General features: G+C 65.1%; 1 protein-coding gene across 1 annotated transcript; it reads right to left on the bottom strand.

Annotated features, from left to right (window-relative positions):
* Positions 1 to 8,646: 8,646 nt before the first annotated feature.
* On the bottom strand, positions 8,647 to 12,194 carry FZD2 (frizzled class receptor 2). Its single transcript, XM_062595793.1, has one exon. It carries the CDS (start codon positions 11,603 to 11,605, stop codon positions 9,932 to 9,934), a length of 1,674 nt encoding a protein of 557 aa, XP_062451777.1. The 5' UTR covers positions 11,606 to 12,194; the 3' UTR covers positions 8,647 to 9,931.
* Positions 12,195 to 14,622: the final 2,428 nt, after the last annotated feature.

Genomic DNA, 14,622 nt, shown 5'->3' with positions numbered 1-14,622 from the left:
TCCCTCTATCCATTCTTTCATCCATCCGTGCCTCCATCCTCTCCATCCAGTCTCCCCACCCATTCATTCATCAAGACAGTCCCTCCATCCATGTCTCTGTCCACAGATCCATACATCCAGTCTCTCCAGCCTTCCTCTTCAGCTGCCTTTCCCCCCCCCCCCCCAGATCAGGCTCTGCCCAGGCCCCCATGGGTGGAGGATGAAGGGACACATGGGGCTCTGGGATTCCCTGGGGGTGAGGACATCTGGAGCAGCAGTAGGGGGCTGGAGGATGTTGTTTTAGAGGACTGTGAAGCAACAGGTACCAGCAGTCATTCTTACCATATTGGCTAGGAGGCACCTTACGAGTTCTCATGGGACCCCAGATTTTGGGGGACCCAGAGGAGCCTGTGTCACAGCCACTGCCGTGCCAGGTCCCCCCTTCATGGGCACAAACGCGGCTGAGACCCTCCCAAGGCCACCATGCCCTCCATCCCGCTTGTGGACCTTCACTCTTGGTAGGCACCAGCGATGCCGTGAAAGCCTGTACATCCCGTGGGCTGCTCAGCTCCCATCCCGCTTGCGGGGCAGCCACGGTGCTGGGGCCAGAGCCACGGGGACCTTGGGGGTAGCGGGACGGAGAAGTGGAGATGGAGTCGAGGCCAACGTGTCCTCCCAGGGCCCCCAGTCCCCTGTTGGGACGCCCATGCCGAACAAGGGTGCTTTACGTGTGCGAGGGAGGGAGGCCAGTTGCGCAGGGTGGATTGAGGACAACAGGGGCCGAGGGGCCACGACGTGGGCGGTGGCGTCCGCCTTCCTCACGCCGGCGCGGGCACCAAGCACGCGCGCGGCCCCAGACGCCCGGATCCGGCCGAGCAGAGGACGCCCGGGGTCCGCATATCCCGACGCCGGGGCTCCAGATGCGAGCGGTGCCGGGCTCCCCGGATTGGTGCCGCCTGCTCCTGGCCCGGCGGATATTCCCGGCTCACTCTGATAAGGACCGGACAGGAACGTTTTTCTTTGCAGCTTCAGAACAACCAATATATTAAGGAAAAAACCAACAACAACGAAAAATCCCCCGTGCCGCATTCTTCCCTCTCCTCCCCGGCAGCTGCTCCGGGCGCCCGTGGGAAACACGAGCCGCCCCAGCACCTCTGACTCAGGGCTCTGGGATGAGCCGAAAACTCCCCTCGGCTCCTCCGGTGCAAACCGGGGACAAAAGTTCACGCCGGAGTTCAGGTGGCCCCCGGGGCGGCAGAGCCGGCGGAGCGGCGGTCCCGCGGGAACGGGGTGCAGCCGGTGGCCGGGACGCCGTGGCAGGGCTGTGCGGTGACGGTGACAGCCCGAGACACCCCACAGATAGAAATAGGGAGAAGGATGGAGATTGGGATGGGATGGGAATGGGGATGGGGGCAGGGATGGGGATGGGGTGGGAACGGAGATAAGGATGGAAATAGGGATGGGGATGGAGGCAGGGACAGAATTAGGAATGGGGGCAGGGACAAGGGTGGGAATCATTGGGAAGAGGGATGGGGATATGGACAGGCATAGAAATGGGGATGGGGAAGGGGATTGGGATTGGGATGGGGTGGGAATGGGGTGGGAATGGTAATAGGGATAGAAATGGGGATAGAGGGGGAACAGGGATCGGAATAAGGATGGGGATGGGGTGGCAATAGGGATGGGGATAGGGACAGGCATAGAAATAGGGATTGGAATAAGGATGGGATGGAGATTGGGACAGGGATGGGGATAGGGTGGGAATGGGGGTGGGGTAGGAGTGGAGATAAGGATAGAAACAGGGACGAGGATGGGGATAAGGATGAGGATGGGGACAAGGATGAGGATGGGGATGACCCCAGCTGTCCCAGCTGGTGGGGGGAGACACGTACCTGGGGTCGTCGGAGCAGTGGGGTGTCCCCACCGCGCCGCCATGGCCAAGACGCGCCGGGCACGGCCGGGCGACCGCCGGGACCCTTCGGACACGTCCCGTCTGGGACGTGCACCGAGTTGGGCCGTCGCGAAGGGCAAGGAGGAGGGCAGCCCCGCGGGTTTCCCCCGCTTGCTTGCACTCCCCCAGGGACTCTGCTCCCCCCCACACACCCCGTTTCCACTTCCTCTGTGGGTCCCAACGCGGGGTTAAACCCCGATTCCCCCCAGCCCCATTTTTCACCGCGGCTCTTGATAACAGTGGCGTCGCTCGCTCTCGCTCCGGACCCCGGGACATAAATCACACCGGCTCTGTTTTCTTTCCTGATAACGCCCCGGCCGGCTTTCAAGTTTGCCGGGGAAGGATGAAAGCGTTGCTGGGAAGCCAGCGGCTCTGCGACTCCCCCCTACCCCAACCCCGGCGTGCCCCAGCGCCGGGCACCGCTCGGGGCGCCGCGGGCCGGGAATCATCGCTCTGTGCCTCCTGCCTCCAGCTCAGGCACGCGAGACTTTCGGGCCAGGTCCAGGCAGCCCAGGAGAGGGGGGTTACCGGGATCTGGGCACAGCACAGCTCCAGGAGCCTTTCCGGTCCTGTCCTAGAGAGCGCTTCCCTACGCGGTGCTTCCCGGTCCTTGCTCCGGCCCCGGCGCCTGCCCCAGCGTCGCGGGGAGCAACCCACACTGGGAAGCACCGATTTATTCCGTGCAAAAGCGGAAAGCGCTGATTTATTCTGTGCAAAAGTGGAAAGCGCCGATTTATTCTCAGGAAAAGTGGAAAGCGCCGATTTATCCCGGCGTGCTCCGAGCCGCGCTCCGGGGCAGGACACTTTCCGCGTTGGGCTGCTCCCGGAGGACGGCGAGGAGGATGCTCGGGCGGATCCGACCCGGCTCACGAGCGCCGAGTCCCAGAGCGCGCTGGGCTGCGTCCGCCCCGCCGCCCTCCTACCCCGCGCCGTAAGAAACCGGCCTTTGTCGGCCCGGCAATTTATTCCTAACCGTCGCCAGCCTGGCACGGTTTCTCCCAGACCGGAGGCGTTCGGACGGGCTGCCGAGCTCGCAGAGCCCCGCTGGTGTTTGCTCTGCCCTGCCTGGGCCAGCCCGCTGGATCCTGCTTTTCTTCGGCAGCCGGCGGCCCGGGAAAAGCCGGCTCGAGCAGAGCTCGCCCTGTCTCGGCCCTCCGGCTCGCGCGTTCGCGGGCGACTCTCCGTTTCCTCGATTTATTTCGGGGAGCGGGTGCTCGCGGCACGGGGCGCTCGTTAAAAGGCAGCGCTCGTTGCAGAGCGGGGGGGGGGGCTCTGCGGTGAAGGGCCCCCGTCATCTGACCGCGTCGGGGTGGGGGGCGAGTGAAGTGATCGAGCGATAACGGCGCCCGGCCGGCAGCACCTTAGAGCTGCCAGCGCCCCGGGAGCCTCGAGAGCAGAGCGAGGGTGGCGAGAGGAGGCCGGCAGAGATGGGCAGGATGGGGCAGGATGGGGCTGATGGGGCTGGACAAGTCTGGTGGGGCCGGATGGAGCTGGAGGGGGGTGATGCGGCTGATGGGGCTGGAGGGGGTGTGATGGGGCTGGATGGAGCTGGATGGAGCTGGAGGTGGTGTGATGGGGCTGGCTGGGGCTGATGGGGCTGGATGGAGCAGGATGGAGCTGATCGGGCTGATGCAGCTGGATGGGGCTGATTGGGCTGGACGAGGCTGATGGGGCTGGTGGGGGTGGGTGATGGAGCTGGATGGAGCGGGGTGGCGCTGATGGGGCTGGATGGGGCTGATGGTGCTGGATGGGGCTGGAGGGGGTGTGATGGGGCTGGATGGGGCTGGTGGGGCTGGATGGGGCTGGATGGAGCTAGAGTGGGTGTGATGGGGCTGATGGGACTGGATAGAGCTGGAGGTGGGGTGATGGGGTTGGATGGAGCAGGATGGAGCTGATTGGGCTGATGCAGCTGGATGGGGCTCATGGCGCTGGACGAGGCTGATGGGGCTGCTGGGGATGGGTGATGGTGCTGGATGGAGCAGGATGGGGCCGATGTGGTTGTTTGGGGCTGATTGGGCTGGATGAGGCTAGATGGGGCTGGATGGGGCTGATGGTGCTGGTGGGGGTATGATGGTGCTGGTAGGGGTATGATGGTGCTGGATGGATGGGATGGAGCTGATGGGGCTGGATGGGGATGTATGGGGCTGGATGGGGTTCGTTGGGGCTATGGGGCTAGAGGGGATGTGATGGGGCTGATGGGGCTGATGGGGTTGGTGGGGGTATGATGGTGCTGGATGGATGGGATGGAGCTGATGGGGCTGGATGGGGATGTATGGGGCTGGATGGGGTTTGTTGGGGCTGATGGGGCTAGAGGGGATGTGATGGGGCTGATGGGGCTGGGTGGGGCTAGAAGAGGCGTGCTGGCGCTGGATGGAGCAGGATGGGGCTGATGGTGCTGGATGGCCCTGGACTGAGCTGGACAGTGCCCGCTCCCCCAGGCGCTTCTCATGCAGCACTCCCCCCCCCCCGCCCCGAGCCCTCTCCAGTCCCCGAGATCCCCAGTTTGCCCCCGAACGGCCCAGCCCCGCTGCGGCACTGCCGCAACCAACCTCCGGCGGGCAGGAATCGGCCGGAGCGCGAGCCGGCGGCGTTCCGCACCTCCCGGCCCCCTCCCCGGCGCCGCCGCCGCCCCCGCGCCCGGCCCCGGCTCGCGCCCGCCGCGGTTCAGCCTCCCCGGGCGAGAGGCACGTCCGCCGGCTCTGCCCAAAAACAGAGCGGAAACCGGCCGGGAACAGCTCGGCCTCGTTTTTCACGCTTTTACCGTCGCCGCCTGGGGAATTTGGGGGCCGCGGGCTGGAAATCGCCGGCTCCCCGCTCGGCCGCCGCCTCCGTGTTTTTAGCTCCGCGTCCTCCCGCTGCAGCCGACTGCCTCCGGCCGAGCTCGGATCTTGGCCGATGCGGGGGGGGCCCAAGACGGGGCCGACAGGCTGGTGTGTGACACGCGCGTGTGCCCCCGCCGTGCCCGGCGCCGCCGTGGAGGCGTTCGGCCCACCGCGGGGTCCCCGCTCCGGCGCAGCGTGGCAACGCAGCCCTCTGCATGCTCACACGTGGTTCCCCTTGCACACGTGCGTGCGCACAGCTGCCCCGTCTTTGCACACTTGCGTGCTCTTTGTCGAGCGCGCACGCGCGCACCACGTTCTCCCTGGCAATCCTGTGTGCCCTCGTTGCACAACGCCCTGTTTCACAGCCCCGCGCTTCCCCGGTGCACGCACTCGCTCCCCCTTGCACGCTCACACACTCTCTTTGCACACGCACAGAGAGTATGCACATCCCTGTTGTGTGCATACAAATTCTCTTGTATGTACGTGCTGCCCTTAGCATATATACTGCCCTTGCACACACATACCACCCTTGCACATGCACACTCCCCCTGCTCCCTCCTTGCATAGTCAGGCTCGCCCTTGAGTGCACACTTCTGTTGCACACACACACACTCCCCCTGGCTCAGATGCTCCTCGTGCACGCACGTTCCCCTTGCACACTCACCTCCCCTTGCATGCACCCCCTTGCACCCCCACACTCCCCTTTGCATACACTGCTTGTGCACACACACACGGTCCCCTTTGCACGCCCCCCTCCTTGCACACGCACTCACAGCCCTTTTTGCACACAGCCCCCTTGCACCCGTGCACACTCCCCTTGGCGCACGCACAGACCCCACGCGCACCGCCCCCCACATTGCACACGCGCCCCTTCACACCCCCCCCCGGTTCCCCCTCTCCTTGCACACCCAGGCGCCTCCCCCTCGCACGCACACCCTCCCGCGCCTCTTGAGCAATAACGCTGGGATTAATAAAGCCGAGGAGCCCTCCCCTAATAGACTCCAGCTGCAAAAACATTCCCAGCATTCAGAGGCGGCTCTGTCTCCGGGAGCCGCCTCCCGCCTGCCCAGGCCAGGGCGAATTCCTCCCCGCGCGCGCCCCCCGCGCCCCGGCTCCCTCCGCCGCCGCGGGACAGCTGCGCCGGAAGAGTGCGCCCGCGGCGCCGCGCGACCGTCCGCGTCCCCTCCTCTCCCCCCCTTCAGCGCTCCCGGGAAGTGTGATGGGGATGGGGATGCGGGGGGGGGGGGAACCACGGCCACGCGGGTGCCACGGTGTCCAGGGGTGACGCTGGGATGGAGATGGGAGACCACGTCCATGCGTCCCACGTTCCCCGGGAGGGATGTTGGGGTGGAGATGGGTGCCATGGCCATGTGTCCCCCAGAAGGGATGCTAGGATGGAGATGGGGTACCAAGTCCACGTCTCCTGTTCTCCAGGAGAGATGCTAGCACGGAGATGAAGTGCCATGGCCATGTGTCTCGTGTTTCCTAGAAGGGATGGTGGGATGGAGATAGGGGTATCACATCTACATGTCGCGTGTTTTCAAGGAGAGATGCTGGTATGGAGAGGGGAGACCATGTCCATGTGTCCCATGTTCTCCAGCAGGGATGCCGGATGGAGATGGGAAACCACATCCACATGTCCCATGTTCTCCAGGAGGGATGCTGGGATGGAGACAGCATACCACATCCACAGGTCGCGTGTTCTCTGGGAGGGAAGAGGGGAGCGCGGAGGGGTCACCACGGCCTGGGCTCACCACTGCAATGAGTGTGCCTGTTCTCTGCTGGTGGGAGACGCGTCCTGGCACGGGGAGGGCCACCCCGTCCCCACGGTCCCTTACGCCTGCTGGATCCCGTCCTCGATTTGAAGCTGGGAGGGCGATGATAAGGGTCTTGCCTTGGGCCTGCCCCCACCGCAGCCGGTTTGGGAACGCGGCGGCGAGGGCGGATTTGCAGCCGGGAGGCAGGACGAGCCGAGCGGAGGGAGCTCGGGGGCTCGCCGGCGGCACGAGGGGCCCCCCCGGGGCGCGTTTTAATTGGCTTTAGGCGAGCCGAGCCGCGCCGGGGGCAGCTGCGAAAACAGAGCCGGGGCTAATCAGCGCACATCAAAGCAGCCCCCCCCCCCCCCCCCCCGGCTCGGCAGACCCGGGTGCCCGGGGCTGCCGGCCCGGGGCCGCCGTTTGCCCGCTGCCTCCTCGCCCTCGTCCGGCACGGTGGGCGCACGGGCCGCCGGAGCAGCCCTGACCGCTGCCGGGGTCCGGGGACTGGGGGGACGGTGCGGAAAGCCCACGTGCGGCGAGCGGGGTCGCACCACGAAAACGAGAAGAAGGAAAAGAAAAAGGAAAGAAAAAGAAAAAAAAAGAGAGAAAAAAAAGAAAAGAAAAGAAAAAGAAAAAAGAAAAAAAGAAAAAAAGGGGAGGAAGAGGAAAAAAGAAAAAAGAAAAAAGGAAAAGCAAAAAAGGAAAAGTCAAAAAAAAAAAAGAAAGAAAAAGGGAAAACCAACCCAACAACCCAGATCTTGCATTCCTGGGCGGAGAGTTTACGTTTCCCCCCCCCCCCCTTCCCAGCCGCTCCGTCCTCGCGTCGTCGCCCAGCGTTTTTCCCGAAAAAAACAAAGGCGCCGGGTGCCAGCCCGGGCGCTGCGGCGCGGCCGCCCGGAAGCCGCTTCCCGAGGCTTCCCTGCAAAAAAGAAAAAAAAAAGGAGGGAAATAGATAAAATAAATAAAATAAAATAAAATAAAATAAAATAAAAGCCCTCCAAGCATCCCAACTCGGGGAGAGGTTTTAATACTGAGCCGCTTCGACAATCCGCTGGCGAACTCGTCCGTCCGTCCGTCCGTGTCCCCCCCCCCGCCATCCCTCCCGGCCCCGTGAGCGTTCCCGCGGTTTCGCCCCCTCCCCGCCCTCCCCCCCCCATTCCGGAACGGAGCGAGGAAAAGACACGCGTCTCCATAAAATCCAGCCCGTCTCCATAAAATCCAGCCCGCTTTAATTAACGATCGGGGAGCGGCGCGCCGCGCCGGCCAGCCGGGCTCCCGCAGCGCCTTTTCCAAACCGCCGAGCTTGGGGCGAGGAAGAGGGGGGAAAAAAAAGAAAAAGAAAAAAAAAAAACGGATCCGTTCGCCCCTCTTTCCCCTTCGCCACTCATCGCTGGAAAATTAAACCGGATCCAAAGAGTTTTTCCCTCTCCAAAATGCTTTAACCCTTTGGCCCGCGGCGGCGGGAGCTACGTCGCCTCGGAAAGCCGAGCCGGGCTCGAGCCGGGGCGTCCGCGGATGTCCCGCTTCGGCCGGTGGCGATGGTGGTGGGGGGGGGGGATCGTACGGATTCGCGCCGGACGCAAGCTCCAGCCGGCGAAACCGCCGGGCTCCGCGGGGCCGGTTTTACCAGCGAGACGCGGGGCCGAGCGTCCGCCCCGCGCTTCGTTTTGCAAAGATTTGGGGGGGGGTTTAGTGTTTTTTCTTTTTTTTCCACGCTTTTTTTTTTTCCTTCTTCATCATCGGAAACGCGGCCCGTTTGCGGCGCCTCCGAAAGCCGCCGCCGCCGGCGAATCCCCCCACCCCGTCCCGTCCCGTCCCGTCCCCGGCGTGGAGCTGCCGGGGCTCAGTCGGAGACGTTGCACGAGTTGCAAGAAAGCCGAGCGGAGCCGTCCGGCTGCCCGGCCGGAGAACCCGGAGCGGGTAGCCGCGCGCTCTCGAGGGGCCTGCGAACAGCCGGGAAAAAACAACCAACCAACCAACCAACCAAAAAAAAAAAAAAAAAAGCCAAAAAGAAACCCCCCCAATCCTAAAGAAAACGTGAATTATTTCCTTTGGGGGTGAGTCGTGGGCGGCCAGGGAGCCCTGGTGAAGCGAATGTTCCCGGCCGATCGCTGCCAAACACATCCCGGGGCAGGGAACTCCTTTATTTTATTTATTTATTTTTTAAGAAAAAAAAAACAACTTTTTTTCATCGCAAAAACTCTTTTGTCTCCGGCTCTCGGAGATGCTAGTTGAGCTGCGAGGCCCGATTCGGCCGGGGGGAAAGGGGGGGGGGGTCTCACAAAACCCCGCTCTTCGCCTCCTCCCCCAGCCTTCGTGAGCCCCGAAAAGCCCTTTCCGCACCCGATTATGACGTCCGACTCCCCAAAACACCAAATCCAGCCTTTAGGACGCGGCTTTTGATTTTGATTAAAAAAAAAAAAAAAGAAAAAATCCTTAGGAGTAGCTCAGCGGGTTGTTTAACTCGGTTGTATTTGCAACGGGGCGACGGTGGAGGAAAGGGGGAGATTGATTAAAAAAATAAAATAAAATAAAATAAATCACAGCTGGCCGCTGCTTTCCCGCACGCGGCCGGGCAGGAGGAGCGGAAGCGGCTTTGCAGAGGCCGTGGGCGCTGCCGGGGCCGAGGGAGGGCAGCCGGCCCCCGAAACGACGTCCCTTCCGAGACAGCAGTGGGCTGGGGGGGGGGGAGAAAAAGAAGAAGGAGAGGAAGAAAAAAAAAAAAAAGAAATCACAACTTTCTTGGTGAGCTTCCAAAAAACCAAGAGAAAAATGGAAGTTTTTTTTTTCCTCTTTTTCTTTTTCACCCCCCTCCCCGGCGCCTTCTCCTCTCCACGTATCCGCGGCCGCCTGCGACGCGGAGCGGCTCCCGTGCTCGGCACGTCGGGGCCGCGGGGGGAGCGATCACAGATCTGGCTTTTATGGAAGTTCGGCTGCAAGCGTTTCCCCCCCCCGGCTCCCTGGACCCCCCGGCCAACACAAACAGCGAATCCGTCTCTATGGCTCCACGGCGAGCGGAGCTGCTGCCAAGTCAGAGAGGGGAGGGAAGGCAGCGGGGGAAAAAAAAAAGAGAAAAAAAAAATAAAGAAAACCCCAAACTCTTAGTAGCGAGAAGAAGGGGGGGAGAGAGGGAAGAAGAAGAGACGCCTCTCCCAGTCTGGCCTCTCCGTGCTCTCGGCTTTTTTTGTTTTTTAGCTTGTTTTTTTTTTCCTCTTTTTTTTTTGGTTTTGTTTTAAATAGAAATATATAATTAAATTTACAAATGCTATTTACAGGTTTAATTACAAAAAAAAAAATAAAAAGAGAGAGAGAGACACCCCTTAGACGTTAATAAATCTTAAAAAAAAAAAAAAAAAATCCTCAAGCCCCAAAAGGAAAACCCAGAGCCCCAAGGTCGCTGGGACGGCCCGCGGCCGGGCGGCTCACACCGTTGTCTCGCCCTGCTTGCTGTTGGTGAGCCGCGTGTAGAACTTCCTCCACGAGTGCAGCGTTTTGCCCGACCATATCCAGAACCCCGAGGTGATGCCCACGATGAGAGTCATGAGATACTTGATCATGTAGACGGTGAAGTCCGGGGTCATGCGTGGCGTGAACTGCAGCGGGCAGGGGATGGCCAAGCTCTTGCAGTTCTGGCTGATCCAGCTGCGCTCCCAGTGCTCGCGGAAAGCCTGCTCGTAGAAGTAGCAGGCGATGACGATGGTGGCGGGGACGGTGTAGAGGACGCTGAAGACGCCGATGCGCACCATGAGGCGCTCCAGCTTCTCCGTCTTGGTGCCGCCGTGCTTCATGATGGTGCGGATGCGGAAGAGGGACACGAAGCCGGCCAGCAGGAAGGAGGTGCCGATGAAGAGGTAGACGAAGAGCGGGGCCAGCACGAAGCCCCGCAGCGGGTCGATGTTGTTGAGCCCCACGAAGCAGACGCCGCTCAGCAGGTCCCCGTCGATCTGCCCCATGGCCAGGATGGTGATGGTTTTGACGGCCGGCACGGCCCAGGCGGCCAGGTGGAAATACTGTGAGTTGGCCTCGATGGCCTCGTGGCCCCACTTCATGCCGGCGGCCAGGAACCAGGTGAGGGAGAGGATGACCCACCAGATCGAGCTGGCCATGCTGAAGAAGTAGAGCATCATGAAGAGGATGGTGCAGCCCTCCTTCTTGGTGCCCTGCACCACCGTGCGGTACCCGTCCTCCTGGAAACGCTCGTTGCAGACCACCCTCTCCTCCAGCACAAAGCCGGCGATGTAGGCCACCGACACCATGGTGTAGCACCCCGAGAGGAAGATGATGGGTCGCTCGGGGTAGCGGAAGCGCTGCATGTCCACCAGGTAGGTGGTGACGGTGAAGAAGGTGGAGGCGCAACACAGCACGGACCAGATGAGGATCCAGATGCGGGCGAAGCGGATCTCGTCCTCGTTGAAGAACATGTGGCCGTCGGGGCGGGTGGGCTCGCAGGGCGCCGCGCAGTCCTTCTCGCCCAGGAACTTGTAGTTGAGGTAGCTGGGCACCTTGAGCGCCCGTGGGCAGTGGAAGGGGTGGTCGAGGGTGGCGTAGCGGGGGGCGCCGGGGGTGCCCTGGCCGGCCAGCGGCGTGGCGCTGGTGAGCAGCGCCGGCGAGCCGCCGTCCTCCGAGTGGTTCTGCCCCACGCAGATCTGCTCGGCGCCGTGCCGGGGGAAGTTCTCGCAGCGGAGCCGCTCGGGCCACTGGAAGCCAAATTTGTTCATGAGGGCCTCGCAGCCCTGGCGGGCCCGCTCGCAGATGGAGCGGCACGGCGGGATGGCCTGCTCCAGCACCGTGCACACCGGCGCGTACATGGAGCAGAGGAAGAACTTGAGCTCCAGCGAGCACTGCACCTTGACCAGCGGGTAGAACTGGTGCACCTCCAGCCCCGCGTCCTCCTGGTTGGTGTGGCCCAGCAGGTTGGGCATGATGGTCTGGTTGTAGGCGATGTCGGTGCAGAGCGGGATGGAGATGGGCTGGCAGAAGCCGTGGTCTGGGATGGAGATGCCCTTCTCGCCGTGCAGCTGGCCTCGGCTCGGCCCCGGCACGCTGAGCCCCAGCAGCAGCCAGGCCAGGCGGTGCAGCACGCTGGAGGGGTGCATGGTGCTCGGCTCCCGGTGCCCCGATCTACCGTGCCCGGTGCCCGTGCCCGGATCGAGAGCGCCCGCTGCCTGGCTGGACGGCACCCGCCGTGCGGATAGAGCGTGCGCGCTAGCCGGTGTCCGGCCGGACGGCACCCGGTGCCTGGATTAGCGTGCCCGGTACCCGGCTGGACGGCTCCCGATGTCCGGATCTAGCATGCCCCGTACCCGGTGTCCGGCTGCACGGCTCCCGGTGCTCGGCGTCGGCCCGGACGGCTCCCGCTGCCGCGATCTACTGCTCCTGCCGCCCGGCCGCCCGGTTCCCACTGCCTGGACCAAGCGCGCCCGGTGCCCAGCTCCTCCGCGGACGGCTCCCGGTGTCCAGATCTCCGTGCCCGGTGCCCAGCTTCGGCGCTCCCGGTGCTCCGTCGCGCTGCTCGCTGTGCCGGGCTGGGGCGCGTCCCGTGCCCGGCTGCACCGTGCGCGCCCGGAGTCGGGGCGGCGGGGGGGGGGTAGGGGGAAGGGGGGGGGCCGCTCGCAGGGTGCCCGGCGTGGGCGGGGTGGCCGGAGCCCGGCGGCGGAGCGGGGAGCGGAGCGGCCGCGCCGGACGCTCCCGCCGCCTTTGTGCGGGGCAGCGGCGGGGCCCCGCCGGGCGGAGCGGAGCGGCGCGGCGCGAGCGGGCCGGCCCCCGCCCCCCGGCCCGGCCCGGCCGCCCCGCCCCCGCCCGCCGCCCCGCCAATCAGATTCAAACGGCCGCGCAGCCCCGCCCCCTTCCCCGCCCCCTCTCCCCCCTCCTCCCCCCCCGCGCCGCGGGTTCGAGCCCCCCCTTCACCCTCCCGCCGCCGCCGCCGCCCCTCCCCGCTGCACCGGGCGGCGGAGAGACCTGCCCCCCCCCAACCACCACCAGGGACAAGGGGCCGTGCTGACCGGGGAGGGGGCCGCCCCCCCAGGGATGGGGGGGGACACCCTCCGCCATCCCGCATCCGCCTCGGCAAACTTTTCCCCGCTGGGCAAAGTGCCCCCGGGAGGAGCCGTGGGGCAGCCCTCCGCCCGGCCCTGCGGCTCCTCTCCCCACGTCCCAGCTGGGACCCACGGCTGCTCCCCTTCACCCCCCCCCGGACCCCGACGTGCTGCTCGAGGCTTTCCTGCCCTTCAGCAGCAGCAGAAGTTGGGGGGAGCCCTCGCCGGCGCCGCGTCTCAGCCCACACACCATGGAGGGACGTGGCCCTCTGCACCCCGCCCCCGCCGCAAGCAGGACCCACGGCACCTCGCCGCCCCGATCCCCAGCGCCGGCAAACCCCAGCCCTCGGTCCCCAAACGCGCAGGGCGGCACGTCCCCGTAAGGGCACCCGCCGCCGTGCGCCTCGCGATGCCGGCCCCGGTTTCGGCACTACGCATCCGCCCCGGAGCCGGTGGCCTGGACTGCGCTGTCCCCCCGCCACTGGCCCCGGGCCTGCCGGGCCTCCCCGCGTGGCGGCAGGCCGGGGGGAGACCGGGGGTCCCGTCCTCGCGCCGCTCGCCGCCTCCTTTCTCCTGAGAGGGGCTTTTCTTTTCTTTTTTCCTTTTGCTTTCCTCCCTCTTTCTCTCTCCTCTCCCTTCCTCCCTCCCTTTCTCTCTCTTTCCTGTAACTTAAGCTTTTGTTGTGAGTAAGAGAAACCCGGGCTGCCTTGAAAAGAGGGCCCCACTGCTTTTCAGAGCGTAATTGAAACCATTGCGCGGCTCCTGGCGGAGGGGGAAGGGCGGCGGGGGGGGGGGCTCCAGAAATCAAAGCCGTGGGGGGACGCGAGCCTCCGCCACGGGGCCCGCCTCGGCCTCCTGCCCGCCTCGGCCTCCCGCCCGGCCTCCCGCCCGGCCCCGGTCGCGGCCCCGATCCCGGGCGGGCGCCCGGGCTGGTGGCGTCCCCGCGGGGCCAAGGAGGCCGCTCGGCCCTCGCCGTCCGTGGCACTCCCCGGCCCTGGCCCCGGCCCGGTGCCCCATTTTGGGGCCCGAAGGCCTGCGCGTGGCTGGGCTGCGCCAGAGGCCGGCGCTTGGCGTCCGCCCAGGCGCTCGCTGCCGCCATCGCCGCCTCCGCTGCCGGACCGGCCCCAGGGAGGGGGGAAGTCTGCTTGTGAAGTGCCCGGCAGGGCCACGCGGGCTGGAGCTGCAGCCGGCTCCCGGCCGGAGCCTTCCTCCCGCCGGCGTCGGCCTCGGCCGCGTCCCGTCCCGTCCCCCCAACGCCGCTGCCTCCGCCCGGGTTGCAGGCCTCAGCGCGGCGTGCCGGGGGCCCGCTCCCCTCCTCGGCCCCATGAGCGGCTGCGGGAAGGGGGTCTGGCTTGTGTTAAACCCCGGCGTGTCCCCCCCTTTCCCTCTCCTCCGCGCCAGTGACCTTCCCGGCAGCCCCGGCCGCGCTGGGGGAAGGGCCGCTGCGGCCGGGACGGTGTCGGAGCAGCCACGTGGATTTTCTCTTCCTAAATCCCCCCCCCCCCCCCTTTCGGCTGCTGCTGGTGCCCTGGGGCCTGGCTTTGGGGCACGCCAGGACCCCATATGGGGCAGGGTGCAGGTCGCCCCGACGGGGTGATGCCATTTCCAGGTGGATGGGTCTGTCCCCGGGCCTCCCCTCCTCCTGGGTGCTGGTGGCTTGGCACGAGGGGGTCCCCAGGACCTCTGGGCACCGGGGACACGGGCGGACACGGTGCTGAGCCCTCCTGGGGGTGCCGAAACCAGGCTGACCCGGAGCCAACTTGCCAGATAGCCCCCAGGAAAGACCCCTGGGAGCACCTGGGGGGGGCGGCTCTGGGGCCGCCTCCAAACAGCCCTGGGGGGTCCTGCCCGCTCATGGGCTTCCCCCCACCGGGGCACGCTTGGTGGCTGGAAAATCCCTTCGTTCTCCTTCGTCACCCTGGCCAGGCTCCCAGCCGGGTCTCCGGGAGCTGCCGGGGATGGAAGAGGGTCCAATTCTGCTCCCCTCCCCCCCCCCCCCGGAAGTCTCCTGCTGGGGCTCTGGAGTTGAGGACAGTTCTGGGCAGATGGGACTGGCGAGGGGACTCTGGGAGGAACAG

The sequence above is a fragment of the Rhea pennata genome, chromosome 26, assembly GCF_028389875.1.
Source record: "Rhea pennata isolate bPtePen1 chromosome 26, bPtePen1.pri, whole genome shotgun sequence".
In the NCBI taxonomy this organism is placed as follows: domain Eukaryota; kingdom Metazoa; phylum Chordata; class Aves; order Rheiformes; family Rheidae; genus Rhea; species Rhea pennata.
Note: the sequence above shows the minus strand (reverse complement) of the source record. Positions and strands in the feature narration are given on the sequence as shown.

Excerpts from the sequence above, each read along its gene's own strand:
- FZD2 (XM_062595793.1), bottom strand. The coding sequence starts at position 11,605 with ATGCACCCCTCCAGCGTGCTGCACCGCCTGGCCTGGCTGCTGCTGGGG.